General features: G+C 38.9%; 1 protein-coding gene across 2 annotated transcripts in view; it reads left to right on the top strand.

The window, feature by feature from the left end:
* The first annotated feature begins 204 nt into the window (after positions 1 to 204).
* LOC102798852 (collagen alpha-1(XV) chain-like) overlaps positions 205 to 15,296 on the top strand; it is a 66,419-nt gene continuing 51,327 nt past the window's right edge. For both annotated transcript variants that reach the window (XM_087846300.1, XM_087846299.1), the window contains exons 1-2: positions 205 to 410; positions 502 to 584. In XM_087846300.1, the coding sequence (XP_087702426.1) occupies positions 400 to 410; positions 502 to 584 (94 nt within the window). In that variant the 5' untranslated portion in view covers positions 205 to 399. The remainder of the gene's footprint in view (positions 411 to 501; positions 585 to 15,296) is intronic.

Below are 15,296 nucleotides of genomic sequence, written 5' to 3'. Positions count from 1 at the left end.
GGAGCAGGAGAAAAGTTGGTGTGTGTCTCTTGGTAGAGGGGGGGTGGTTTAACTGGAGTGTGTTAATTTGGATCTGGAGTTGAGATGTCTGAGCTGAGGGCTGGATTAGAAAGCGGTGGTCCATAGAGGAGACGCTGGGAGTCAGATTTCAGCTTTACGAGGGCCCCTTGAGTCCCGATTCACTGAAGCTGCCTTTGTTTGACTGAGAACCAGAGAGCGAGCGAGCGAGAGAGAATCAGGGGGCAAGAGAGAGGAGGAGGAAAGAGCAGTTTTTAGTCTGGAGTGAATGAGAGCGAGGCAGAGTGAGCTCCATCTCTCTCTCTCTCTCTCACGGTCTCTATCAGCACCACATATAAACGGGGCAACTTTAGCGTGGACTTAAACTCACCAACACTAAAGATGACTCCACGGTAAATGAAACCCACTGTGTTTTCTGTAAAGAAGTTGAATTGATGAACTTTTAGCAAGTTTTCTTATTCCTAAGTTGTGTTTTTTGTGCAGCATTCCTCCCTGGCTCTTTGGATTATTTCTCCTTGCCCTCCGGTTCTGCTGCCATTGCTCGTCTGCTTATCAGCTGCTGGACGGTATGTGGCTGTTGACTGTTTTTCTTTTGTGTTTTATTTCCTTGTTGGAAGTTTTTTTTTCCTGCTGTTGGCAAACTTTCTGCTGGTTCAGAGGTTTTTCAGCTGTTGAATATGAATGAGCAGTTGCACTCTAGTCCTTTTCTGTTACTTTAAAAAAGTGTGTGTAAATATTACTCTGTTGATAATGTGGTTAGCTGAGTAGCTTAGGACATTTTGGATTTAATTAATGTTCAAGTAATAGAAATGTTGGTGTTTCAGCTTTCAATGTTGTATATTTGACCACATTTAAAAAGACAGCGTAAGATTTCTTTCAAGTCTCTGGCTGTTGTTTCTCCCTTTCACTACAAGTCTTCTAGGCTCTTTACTCACATGCTGGTGATAATTAAAGTGCAAAGACCCCGGAGATGTCTTGAGAGTTTTAGCCTGTTTTTTGAAGTGGTGTTCAAAATGTGGCCCCAGTTTGACATCCTAGGGGATGTTTTATATTGGTGTTATAAGACCAGGTTTACTTGAGCAGGAGATACATGAAAGAGCCTTAAATGTCTAATGAAGAAACATATACTGCCCTACACTGAGGAGAACAGGGTCACCATTGGTGTGACATAATTGTCACCACTCTCTAAAGTTTATTCTCTACTTGGGTATATTTTAGGCCAGCTCAACCCACCTGCAGACCTATTCATAAAAGCCCAATTGAAGTCAATGTGATCACAGACCAGCTGATCATCAGAACATCTGGTGCCTAAGTTCAGTTGGGATGGTTCTAGAGTCACCTTACACAACACTGATTATAATGCAGATTTAGGGAGGATGAGGTGGAGGTGCGATGGATGGATGTGGACACATACCGGCATTCCCAAACTCTTTGGCAAACCAGTGCTTTTAAATTTGTAGCATTGATGCAAACGAGGGAGACTCCTTTAGGCTTCTGTTCCATATTATTTCTTGAGTTATTTCTTGACTTGTTTCTCTGATCCCGTGTGCAGTGCTTTGCTGTTTCTGGAGACTGTTTTCACAGCTTAAACCTAGATTTTCTTTGTAGTGATTAATACATCACTCAGGACACTTTAACATGTTTCCAATTAGTGCTGGAAGACTCGCAGATTTTCTTTTCCATTGCAACTGGATAACAGTAAAACCTCACAATGTGCGTATTGACAGACAAGCTCTGCACTCAGTAGCACTGCATGATTAAGCGAGTGAAGATGATGCAATGCTGAGCATTGGAAGGTGCATGTCATAGATGACGGTCATTGCCAATTATCTCGGAGAGCCTCACTTTATTACTTTTTATGCTACGCTTCAGACAGACAGGCCAATATACCATCACTGCTTTCGTCAGTGTGCTGGAATCCAGATTAGCATTTTGCAGTTATCTATATGGATATCTTGACCTGTGTAAACCACAAAGACCCTCATGTCACAAAAGCAGCATTGTCCAGGCTTAGCTAAATGATTACAGGGTCTCGTTACCTAATGTGGCCCTTATGGAGCTTAGTGGTCTTGCTTATATTCGGAATTAAACACAACCTATGTTCCTGCTGGCTTAAAAAAAAGTGTGACCACTTTTAATAAGCCTGTCCTCTTAAGAGATAAATGGAATATAATTGCGTGGGAATGAAAACAAGCTTTAAATGTGCTCTGCATCCAAGCTGAACTGGTGTTGATGTGTGTGAGGAGGTGGGTGGTGCTAAAACAAATTTTCGAAAATGTGATTTCATGGTCCAGTTTCCTCTACTGTAGATCCTGCAGATGTTGGGTGAGCCAGAGGCTCCATTCTCAGGCTGTTTGTGTGTTTGCCATATTTATAATCCTCTGCCATGATTCACTTTTTCAAGACAGGGGAAAAAAAGCAGAGTGTGCACGCTGGCTCACTTGCCCGAGAGAGCACCGGGGACACATATTTCCAAGCTGCATGTTGTAAATATCCTTAAACAGAGCTGTCGCTGTGGCAACATTCACGTTTCTGTGCATGATTTCAAAAAGGAGAAAAGGTTATAGTCCTTTCTCTTAGTGTGAAATAGTGCAAACTGCTTTTCTTAGCTATGTCTGTTACTAATGTGTGAGGATGGTTTTTAGCTGGAAGCATCAGAACTAAAAGCTGGAAACACAAAGAGAAATCCCATGACTAGAACATTACAGCGTCTGTCAGTGAATGAATAAATGAGTTATGTATTAAAGCGTTACATGAGTCATTTGAACTAACCAAGTGGCTTAAAAGTTAAGCCAACATAGCAGTGCCAAAAACTGCAGGTCTTTGAATGGCTAATTTAAGCTAGCCCCAAAAATGAGTCAGTTTTCAGACTCCCATGTTATCATGTCCAGGTCTGCAGCAAAAGTTTATATATAAAATAGCTTTAGTATACAATATAATGCTAATTACCATCCTTCATAACATTTGTGAGAGAGATGAATGTACAATAGTCACTCTTTTAAAGCCTTTTAAAGATTTTGTTATCTTTCAAGGTTTTCTTGTAGTGCAATAATTTCACAAAATGATTGCTGTGCAGGTAATTGGGGTTAAAGACGTTTGATACAGTATGTGCCTGTGTGATGAATCTTCGTAACGCAGCGTCCTGACATGAGCTGATAACTTGGAGTGGTCACTTCAAGGATCCTAAAACCCAAGATGTGGAAGGCCACACATGCTCAGGGTTTTAAAAATGGGACATTGTGTTGAATGTGTAGACGTATAGATTTTCTTTTCAATTTGAAGTTAAATATGTTGAGAACACTATTTTGGAAATCCCATTAATAAGTAAAGAAACTCTTTACACAGAAAAATAAATTGTAAAACAACTTTGGTCCAAGATGAAAAGGATCCAAATATCAGCCCTGTTGTTTTCATATCCAAAAGAATAATAAATGAATACCTGCCAGGGTACTCCCTGTTTTCAATCTTCACTAATGAGTGCATATGCATTTAACAAACTCCATATATAGAGTAGCAACTCTGTATGTGCACTTGCACATGCATGGGTTTGTATACGCATGCAAAGCTCTCCAGCTGGTGTCCACATGGTAATTATTGTCCAATGATAATGGTTTTAATTATCTGAAACCAAATAAACGTCCAGGACAATTAACAATGAAGGATGATAAGACAGTGTGGCTGATGATGTCAGTATAAGAGAATGTGGTGATTACACTGAACTTGGTGCTGAGGGTAATTATAGTGATCAGGGTGATTATGATGAAGACAATGGTGGCGATGATTATCACAAGATTATTGTCATGATGCAAGTCCTTAGAGAGGTTAAAGGGTGTTGTTAGAAGTATATTACCGATATAGGAAAAAATAGGGTGGGGAATGACTGTGGTTTGCACACATGACCCACATTTGACTTTTGTATGAAGCTGTTTTGAATGAGAAAATGTTGAGTCAGAAGAAAACCTCAAGTTTAAATATATAAACGTGTTGCAAAATAAAACAGAATTTGAAAGAGATTGATTCTCACACCAAAGCATTTTTTTCTCCTGGTAAACGCAGGCCTGTTTTCTGTTTATCTCATATGTGCTCTGTGAAGGTCATCAGGGTAATGAGGTTAGACTTGCATCAGAGTGACAATCTGTGTGCCATAAAACAAGCAACTTTTACTGACCTCAAGATTATCACTGGCAAAAGAACCAAACAATAGATTCAATTTAGGTCACTCAAGAATAAAAGAGTTGATTTAACTCACTGAAATGTCAACCCTTTCTCCAAAAACTACTTTGGTGTTAAACCACCAAAGATTGGTTTTGTAGCTGGAGGCTTAGCTGCGCAGTGCTGGATATATTTCCTGGGGTGGTATCATGATTTGTCAGTGTCAGATGAAGACTTCAAGTGTGATGAAAACAATGGAAATGGAAATAAATCTTTGTGGAAGTACCAGGCTTCTGTAGCTCCTAATTTTAGCTGGAAGCCACTGGACTATTGCTGCATTAACCAAGAAAAAGAGGAAGATCTCAGAGTAACTCTTATTAATCCAAAAGCCTTGGTTTCATAGTAGCTGATGAAATTCACTCTATTATATGACAATAAAACCTGTAGATCCAGTCTTAATCATAGTTTTAATAATACATGCATGCTGACACTGACTATAAGGATATTTCCACATCCATTTGGTCTTGATTCTGATTTGATGAGATCCTGGTTTGGCTCCAGTTTTGATGTGGGTCATCTAGATTGTGGGCTTGAACAGAGGTAACATGTCAGCTTTTGATTAAGACTGTTATTACTTCATAGAGAGATTCTCAGCCCTGTCCAACTGTGATTTCATAGCTAAGCAAAAAAAAAAAACCCTACATACAACATTTGAGGCTTTAAAAGTCTGTAACATTTTCTGATTAAAATGATAAATATCCAGTTTCCATCCACAAGATGACATAGCAGACAAGTGAGTCAACTCATAAAATACTGAGCTTGTATTTCTTGGGAAACATCACAACAGCGAGGTCCGAGCACAAAAGCTGTCACCAAAAAGGAAACAATCAGGTGATATCACTCTGACTACCACCGAATGTTAAGAGAGGCCAGCTGTTTCTTTGACCACATCCACGTGTTTATAAACCGTGACAAATTTGCCAATGGGCCGTACGAGGTTACACAGTATAAATACTGCTGCCTTTGCTTTTTTATGCTGCAATGATGTTCTGTAACTGACACGTGTTTTCCTCTGAGATGTTCAACTCACATGACAATTAATTAACTGTTGGAAGCACTGCCATAACAAATCAAACGTTTGCTTTAGCTTGCTAATGCGCTTCGTCTTGTATACCTTTTGGTTTTGGCTCAGGAAAAGTTTAGCAAATCACATCAGAATTCTAGTTTGTTTCAGTTCAAACTGCCTTTTATAATCTGTTATAAAAGGCAAACATTACATTATTTCCAGTACTACATAGCAAAAAGAGAAGATGCGCATGCACAGAATTCACACCATGGTTGTGCAGGTTGTGAAAAAGACCAAATATGCTCACTAGTGTTTCTTTGACCTTCATGGGAAGGTGACCAAATAAACAGAAGAAAATCTTGCACATGTCTGCCTTCAAGACTTTGTGACAACACACCTATCTAAGCACAAACTGCATATTAAAGTTGGCTGTACAAAATTCACAAATTTCTGTACTTTTCACACTTTAAATCTGCACTTCTAGAAGTTGTTTCTGCAAACTACTACATGTATCAGCATATCATTTTGTCTTCTGTTACTTATCTGAGTGTGAATCACAGGGGCATCAGTCCAAGCAGTGATACCAAAACATCCCTTTCTCCAGCCACCGCATCCAGCCTTTCCAGGGTGTCTTCAAGGTATTTCTAGGTCAGCCTAGAGATGTAATTTCTTCACTCTGGGGTCTCCTCCCAGCAGGATATGCCTGAAATGATTCACCTAGTAGATGCTGAGGAGTTATCCTAAACATTTAGCCACTGGAAAATGACCTATTCACCCTCTTTATAGTCATTTAAGCATAAGAATATGTGGTCTCATGTGTCTCTTCTTCAGATAAATGAGTTGAACCATTCTTGTGGCTGTTTACTTTCATATGTCAGCAAGCTCAAACCGATTCAAGATGTACTGTGGCTTGTTTTTGTTGCAGTGTCTGCAGCCCAGGTTATTACTGTTTACTTCCAACTTCCATATTTGGTCCACTGTACCAACTGCTGTCTTCATCTGGATTGTATTTCATTCATCACTTGTGACTGATTGTCATGTGGTCTTGATCTTGTCTTTTTTGATTTCTTTTTCTAATATTCTCATTAAAATCTTTCAAAATGAACACGAGACCATGAAAACGCAGCTACAAAGACACTGGATGTGTGCTGCTGACAATAACACTTTGAGGAAAGCTGCTATACAGCCTGCAAGTGATCCAAAAGAAACCCTTAACTAAAAACACATGCATTATCCTGGAGGGTAAACAGGAATAGCTAAATTTGTCCTGGACAAAACAAGCCACTATTTTAAGTGGCAGTCTGTGTGGGATGAGATGGATGACTTCAAGGCATAAAACCTGACATCAAACACAGGATGTGTTAAGTATAGCAAGTTTCTGTGTGGGAAGATAAAGGTGTGATCGCTAATGTCACCTTGACATCCCTTCTTGGTTTTTAAGTCTTTTTTTGGGAAATTGATGGAGCATGTTGGCAAGTTCAAATTCCTAAGATAACTTATCTTTACTAAACTTCTCATTAATTCTTATCTGAACATCCATTGTCGCTCCTTTAAATCAAAGCTTTGGCCATCAAAGGGTATTTTTTTATCCTCAATACTGTTGGATGTTGTCAACTGTTTTCTTTTCCTTGGTCTTTAATCCAGCGCTGGATGAAGTGGATCAAACAGCTCTGCGCTTTGACTCCTTTACCGGCTGCCGCTGCTGTTTGTGTCTGGAAAATATCAATACTCTTATTCTACATAAAATAGATTGTTTTTCTTAATGACATTTAAGAGAGAGAGAGAGGAAAAAAAGAAAAACACAGATTGAAGACGTCCGTACTTTGTCATGACATTTTGTTCAGCTTTTCCCTTAATGATGAATTCTATTAATCCCAGGAGTTTGTCTATATAGTGCTACTAGCAGATCAGAGTCCTTCCTTTTTCCGTGCGAAATCTCTGCAAAGTCTCTAGATAGATGTGCATGAAAATCTGCCACAGACAGTAATTGTGCTCACACAATTAATCCCATGACAATTTTTTTGCCCAAAATTATTCTGACATGTGGTTTTGTTTGGGAAATTAAATCAAAATTTGGCTGAAGTTTTTTAAATTTTTGCATCACTTGGTATGAATTCTGTCTCTGTTGGGTCAAAATGTCCCACCACTGCTATAGATTCCCATTAACCCTTTCTGTTGGCAGCATATCTGAATCAGAGACTTGCATTAATATACTTCTATGTAGTACACTACTAGTGTACTGTATAAATGTTGACAATATAGTGCTGCCTGAGATCACACAAGTTGTGCACAAAGTCACATTATGACTGAAGCCTTTAACCATGCTGTTTAACTTATTTTAGAAAGGTTTACAACTATGTATGCTACAGATACTACAGCTTACTGTTGTATTACTTTAGCACAGATTTATCTAGGATGTTGAAGATAAAATGCATATAAACCAAAAAACAGCAACACAATGTTGATAGCTAGCTAGAAGTGGTATCACCATGAACATTAGCTATGTATCTTCCCCACTAGCTGAAATTTAGTTGTTGGTCTCTAGCCTTTTGCTGCTTTTGGACTGTTGTGTCTTTAATATTCAGGCACATGTAGCCATGAAACCAACAAGGAGGTACAAAAACTCTACATTTTTATGTTTTGCAGATATAAGACCATGTGACATTAACTTGTTAGCCATTCTGGATGTGTGACAGTCACAGTGACCATGTAGGATCAAGTGAGTAAGACACCAGTCACACAGGCCTAGAAGACTGGTTCTTAACCAGCTGACAACCACCGGTCATGTGGGAAAAATGAGTATTCCCAGACCGGTTGTGATTGGTTGCTAGAGGTTGATGACAGTCCTGGGAAAATAATTTCCAAAGCCCCAGGCCTACAGACAGCCAATCACCGAGGGAAAATGTGTATTCCCCAACTGGATGACTAAGAACCTTCAGAGACATGTATTTCCCAACCAGATGGCAAAAACCTCCTTGTGATTGCTTTGGTTGCTACCACTACTAAGCTATGTGCACATGACATCACACACGAAACCCCAATATGGTAATGAGACCAAAGATGTCACTGTGGCTGTGTCTATTTTTTATACAGTCTAAGCTGTGAACACACACATGCACTCAAAGTAACTACTGTAGGACCCAACAAAGAAGTGTGTTAAATGTACTTTTTTTAAACTGTGGCCAAATCTTAAGTGACATCCTGGTTGACCATTCATGGGTTGTACATCACTTCTGCTGTAGATGCTACAACTGGATTTCTTTGATTGGAAGGTAACTGAAAAAATATTAAGAAAAATCTTCTTTTATGAAAACCCCTGTTATTGAAGTACCTTTGAGAAAAGTACCTTTGCTGTCTGTCCTTGAAGAGCTGTTTAATGGAAAAAGCCAGAGAAAAAAACTTGCTCTGCAGTAAGTACTGGAACATCACAGTACTTAAGTATGGTTATAGCAATAAACAGATGTTGCTGAACCACAATACATTATTTGTTTGTGTATGTTGTATAAAGTATGACTCAGAATCTAAACCTGTAAGTGTTGCCGTGTTCGTGTAGGCAATGGGATAATGAAAGGCTGTCGTCAGAAGGGCTTAGAGGTGAATCAAAACTCCAATTAATGTTAATGTAATGTGGTCTGAATCTGCATGTTTATTTTTCTGGGAGAGGCCAGCTTCCTGGCTTTTGCACTACAGAAGGCCAATGGGTGAAAACATGGAATTTCTAACAGTATGGAAATTGTCCGTCAGGCCGGAAAGATACAGTCGAAACAAGCAGGTGTCTGTTCAGCTGTGTGGGGACGAGCGAGAGGGCATGCCCTGTCATAGTGCAAAGGAGCATCTGAGTCTGTGATGAAGTCATAGAGTGAACAACTGCATTGTGTCTCAAAAACATGCTTGCATGTGAGGGTTGGGGGTGTCATTAATGTACCACAGTGCTTTTTCTGTATGGATAGCAATGAGAAAATTACTGGGTTTTTGTTTAGTAGTGCATACTTGCTTGTATAAGGGCATGTTGTTGTATAGGTATGTAGCACATTGTTACCGTGCGTGATGCAGGAGGAGGGCATTTGTAATGACAGAGGAGTCATCAGTGAGGATAGATTTATGAGGCATCCTTTCCTTTCCAGTTTCCTTTCCTTTGCTCTTAAAAAAAGACCACCTTTACCCTTGAGCTTGTTTCCCGCTTTAAACCAGGATGATGGTGTTAGTGAAGATAAGAATGTGTTGTTCATTCATTCTGAGCCAATTTGTTCCATCAGCCAAGGGGACTGAAGGTGGCACTTTAACATCGAATCTTTAACTAATCATCCGCAATTGTTGAAAAGGTAGTACGTTTCCGTTCACTCCAAAGTGACCGACATTTATCTGCTGCTGGGACCGCTTTCACTCTTCTGCAAAGGCTTCACGCAGGATTTTGGCTGCAGGGATCCTCTCTCATTCTGACACAAAAGAACAAAAGTAAAGTTGGGCTTTGATGATGGGCAATAAAGTGTGATGCTGTTGCAATTCATCCCAAAGGTGTGTGATTGAAGTAGGGCTCTGTGCAAGCTATTGAATTCTTTCACACCAAATCATCCATTATCTCTGTGTTATGCAGGACGGAGGTATGGTATACATATGGTGTCTACATATGTTTGGTTGTGTAATCCAATTCGTTTTGCTTTTTTTTTAATTTTTCTTATCTTTGCTCACACTCGGCAGACTTTAAGTAGGGTGTACTGAGTCACAGTTCAGCTGTTGCGCTGGTATACTGTCCCAGCCTTGAACCTCCATGGCTCTTGCCTCCTGTCTAGCTGATAGATGGCTTGTGGTCATCAGCACAACAAAAAAAAACAGACTTCAAAGAACTTCTCATGTTTAAACTCGTCACCGTAGAAACCTGAACTTTGAATACTTTAACTTTTCTTGCCTTGTTCTTATGTTTACCCCATGTAAACACCACCTGCTTGATTCCTAAAAGGAGGCCTGCATGATGCCTTTTTTTTGATGAATTTCCCTGAAATTAGAGCAGGATGGGTGTTTCTATTTGCCACCCCGAAGTGTAACATTGTGAGATCAGTATATACACAGGTAATGGTGAGAAGTCGTAGAAGAAGTATTTCCCGGAGAGAATCTGTAGGGAGGATCTCGATTATTTCACAGTGGGTGGTGGGATTAGCGGCGGTGTCTGTGTGCACTCAGCTGGTCTGCAGCTGGGATGTTTGTGAGCACGCTGTCGAGTCACTTCCTGAAAATCGCAACACAAACCTAGCTGATGGTTTGGTTTCAATTTACCTTCATTGTCTCACCACCACTGGCAAGTAAACATCAACAAACATCTGTCTCAGCTTCAGGCCCTCTCTTCTTGAGTCTTTCATGCCATTTCTCTCCTTTAATGTTAATTTGTCTATTTGCTTTCTTTAACATGCATTCATCAAAAATAATAAAAGAAATGGTCTGTGTCAGTTTCTCACTTTGGTTTGTGGTTTGCTCTCTGCTGCTGTTCTTGGTGTTAAGCTCTTATTAGCACTCCTAGTGCCTATGTTGGTGCACGTGCTACACTATTTCTTTCATGCCTCGCTAAAACCATAAGTATCTTCCATCATTTCCATCAAAAATAAATGAATAAATAAATATGTGACACTAAATCTGTTTTGTTGCAGCATATGAGGTGGTTTAAGAGCAGGCAAGATACAATGAACAATGGATATGCAAGCTTAAGGATCATTTCCACATTTACAACGAAAAAGTGTTTGACTGGAGCTTTGTTGTGGGTTTTAAGTGGGCTGCTTTAGAGGGCAGTTAACGTAACCCCAAGCCTCTGTGCTCTTACAAATCAAGTCAAACATCTAGAATCTGATTTCTTCAGTTGTTCCAGCTCTGACTGAAGTCTTGGGCTTGTAATGAGTCACATTTGTTTTGGATGTCTCTGGCTGAAAATATCGAAAGATGGAATTTGTTTTTCTTGTATCCGGCATCATTTAAGCTCAAGGCGTGTCAACACTTATTGCGTTCTCTGCAATTTTTGTCAATCAAGTGTAATTATAAAACATCTGAAATGGTCAGAACATTTTCTGATACTCCCACGAGGCTTCTAAATGTCCATACAAAATGCTCGAGTGTTGATGAGGACGAGCACTTGGGTGTTCTCCATTTCTGTGTGCTCTGTCATCCTCGCCAGTGCTAGATTACCCATAATTCTGTAGCACAATGCTGCCCTCAGTTCTGAAACATTTAAGATGACCCCATTTTAGTCTGAGCAGAGAAGTGTTTGTTTGATTATTTCTCCACCAATTTATGTGTTTTAGATGTGTTTGTCCACTTTTCATGAAACTGCACTTCGTACTTGTATCACCCCAGTTTGAAAATGAGAAATATCTTGTTTGCTGTCAAGCAAAGCAATCCAAAAGCTAACATGAATATGTTTGTTAACTAAAAGTAGTTCTATTTAGCCTTAAAGCTTTTTAGCTTTGCTATCACATTCTGATTATCCTCAGTGTTAGGTCAAGAGATAAAACACAAGGATACAGTCACATTTTCTTGTTATTTTCAACAGTTGTTGATTAACCCTTTAAAACCGGTCGGAGCGGGCACACTCCGTTTTGCGTAACTATTTTTAAATCCCGGTAGCTCTGCAACCACGTGAGCTAGCGCAATAATTTTTTTTGCATATGAAACCGGAGGAGTTGTACTTACATCTTATGCCATCAGCTTGTCCTAGGTCACAGTTTCCTTCCACATATAACTTTGCAAAAACTGCATAAAAAGCACTTGCAGCAACAAAAACACAATATTCCAGAAACACGCTTTGCCGATCCGATCAGCTGTTTGTAACACTTCCTACGTCCATCAGCACAAACTATCGCATGTCCGCCATGACCTGCCCGAAACCGGAAGTGACGTCATTTTCGCGGAAATGTAGTTTTTTACCATCAGGGCCTCATGAGTCTATACTGGTGTTTTTAAAAGTTATGTTTGACTTTATGACTTTCTGTGTGGTTTCTGGGATGCTTAGGACTCATATTGCACTGCTGGAAATAGTTTATTTTGATGCATATGCTGCTTTTTTGCAAATTTGCACTATAATATTTATTTTCATTTTTCCTGCAGTATATAAAAATTGGTGTATTTCAAAAATAAAACTATGAAGACACTCAAAATAAATTTCCTGTGGTGGGAAACTATTTTGTGCAACTTTTTTGTATTTAAAGTTTTGAGGGATAACCCTCTTAAATTTCTCTAACTAGAAATATATGTTAAAAAAAAACAAAAACGATTTTCAATTTTTTTTGTAGTTTATTGCACTTTTTGGCAATTTATGTAATTACTATGCACTTAATGCAGACATATCATTAAAATCTGGGCTGTAATGGTTGTATTGATGTATAGCAACTTGAAATGCTCCCAAAAATGGCTCCACAGCATGTAAAATATAATATAAGCTCTGGGGGACTTGGTTCTATTGTAGGTCTTAAAGGGTTAAGTATGTAAAGGCAGTGGAACTCTATCCTACTAAAGTTCCTAATTTTAGTTTCTTTAAAATGTTTCTGGTTAAATCGAATTTAAGGTTGATTTTGATGTAAAAAACCAATCTTTAATAATTCTTTTGATTAAACCCTTTGGTAGTAGTATAGTAGCAAATAGGCTTGGACAGAAACTTCAAATACTTCTCTAGGTGACTTTGGAGACGTTTGTTTTTCTTCTTCTTCAGGTCTTGGTTGAACAATGTCATCACTCAATGCCTCAGGCAACATCAGACATCCCAGGCTGGTGCCCAGACCCCTAAAGCTTTCAACAGCTTCTTTTGACCAGAGTAGAAAGAAAAACAGATCAATCTTCCAAAAAGGTTTCTAACTCAAGAGCAAGTTCAGCCCCAGAGAACAGTCTTGATGTTTTCACTGCACTTAATTGAAAATGTGTACCTTTTAACTATAATTGGCCAGGCTTTTAGATCAACAAGAAACCAGAGATGACAACTTAATTGGGGTCATGAGATTACTTATCAAATTTCGGGTCAGACAGACCAGTTTTGTCAGTGCCATAAGCCGTCCATTGTGTTGCTCCCAAACATTTCAACAGCCTCTCATAGCAAAGTGTAGAGGAAAAACAGCAAAGCAGATCCGGCCGTTCCACATAAATTTAAGCAATCATTAGTTACTATGTTGTTCTTTGATTCTACAAAACAATGCCATTTCCTCGATGTTTCACCACCTTCTTTTGTATTTCATTCAATTTTAAGTCAGAATGGGCCACAACGCCCAAATGTGGGTTTTTTTAGGCACAGTCACCATTTTGCAGAATACGTGTTGGATAATTTTTTATGCTTTTATTTAAAAAGATTTTTAAAGAGCAGTAAACTCAGTTTATATCGATACTGGAGTTGCTTTCACCATATTTTCATGAGATAATAAGCTGTGTTTTTCTGTTTACTCAGCATAAATAGTCACAGCATGAAGTAATCTTTCCACCCAAATGGACCTCCTTCCATTGTGACGTCTTAACCCATGAAAGCACAATGAAACTTGGGAATGTGGGGAAGTTACAGGCAATTGTTTTACTGGAAGAATCGTGGTTGTTAGCAGGATGTATCTGGCAAGCAGAGCCTGAAATTAACTGCAACAGTGAAATGCTGGTTAATTGTGCCTGTGGTTTGTCAGGCAAACCTAGTGGTCTGTCTGGTAGGAAGTTACATAGTTTTTAACTAGATGATTCTATTATGTTGTAAATTTTAATCCGAATCAGCTGCACAGCTAGCATAAAGTTATTTTTCTGATTTCCTCTCATTCTGTAGAGATCGAGCAAATATGTCTTTCTCCAATGTTTCAAAGAGGAAGTAAAATCCTTCGCATTGTTCTGACTGAAGTGTAATCAAAAACACAATTTTTCAAAGCTTCTGCTTGGAAATCAACTATTTGATCCAAATGACAAAGTCTTGGCTCTTTTCGGCTTAACAATGCTCTCATGCCTTCTTGAGATTAACCAGACTGTGAAGACTTGTGGAAAAAGTTTTGGTTTTAGCAGAAAAATATGCAACATCAGCACTCATAACATGGTTGAAGGGTTTCTCCACTATCTTCTTTACTACTTTAGTTTTAAAATTTTCATTTATTGACCATTACAAATGTCAGTATCGATATGGCAAATTGCTAGTATCATCCAATATTTCAGCCTTGCTGATGCGAGTCAGGCTTTACTAATGTTCATCTGGAAATATCACAACATATTTCAGCTGTAAGAAATTTAAGTTTTCTTTCATTCTTCTTGCTTTCCTCATACCAAGGTCTAAAGTCTGGCAACTCATACTGAGCCCCTATCCTAATATATCAAGTCTTCTTTTGTGTACTTAAGGGTTACTTGACAATTCTATAGTTCATAGCAGGCAGAGAAAGATCACAGAACATTTTTTTAGGCTAGTCTTTCTCCTGGACTGTCATAGGGCATCAGAAATACATGATGGATTGTTTAGTCACAACTAAGTGATACGAATGGATGAAATAATAACAATAAATGGCTGCACTACATGGACCTAAGTTGTTTCATACACCCTTTTATTATCACTGAGAGCTTTCTCATCAGATCAGGTCAAACCTGATCAGACTGGAAGAACTTAGATCATATTTACATCAAAGCATCTCATAAAAGCATCCCATAATAAGAGCTGCATAGTCATATAGCAGCAAATTCTTTGTGATTTCATATATTTCCAAACTATCCTGACAGGTATTTTGGATTTTCGACATTTGTTACCAATTTGGATGTAGCGTCAGTACAAGGCAGAGGGGCTGAAACCAATTTGCTTTACTAACCTATATTTATATACATTTCATGGAGTAAACTGCTCCATGAAAGACTGGAGCAGTTTGAAGGGCACTCAGAGTTGTCATCCTCTGCCATGGCTTATGCCATATCCTGTTAGTTTTAAACAAAGCAATCTGGATCCACACCAAAATTAAACAGTTTCTTCCTTTGCCCATGTTCCACATCTCGAACAAATCTCATGAATTATGGTTCATTGGTTTTTGCATAAGCTTGCTGACAAACAAAAGGCATTGAATACTTATTTTCACCTTCATTTGTTGCCTCG

This window comes from Neolamprologus brichardi, chromosome 9 (genome assembly GCF_056152115.1).
Source record: "Neolamprologus brichardi isolate AB-2024 chromosome 9, ASM5615211v1, whole genome shotgun sequence".
Classification (NCBI taxonomy): Eukaryota; Metazoa; Chordata; class Actinopteri; order Cichliformes; family Cichlidae; genus Neolamprologus; species Neolamprologus brichardi.
Note: the sequence above shows the minus strand (reverse complement) of the source record. Positions and strands in the feature narration are given on the sequence as shown.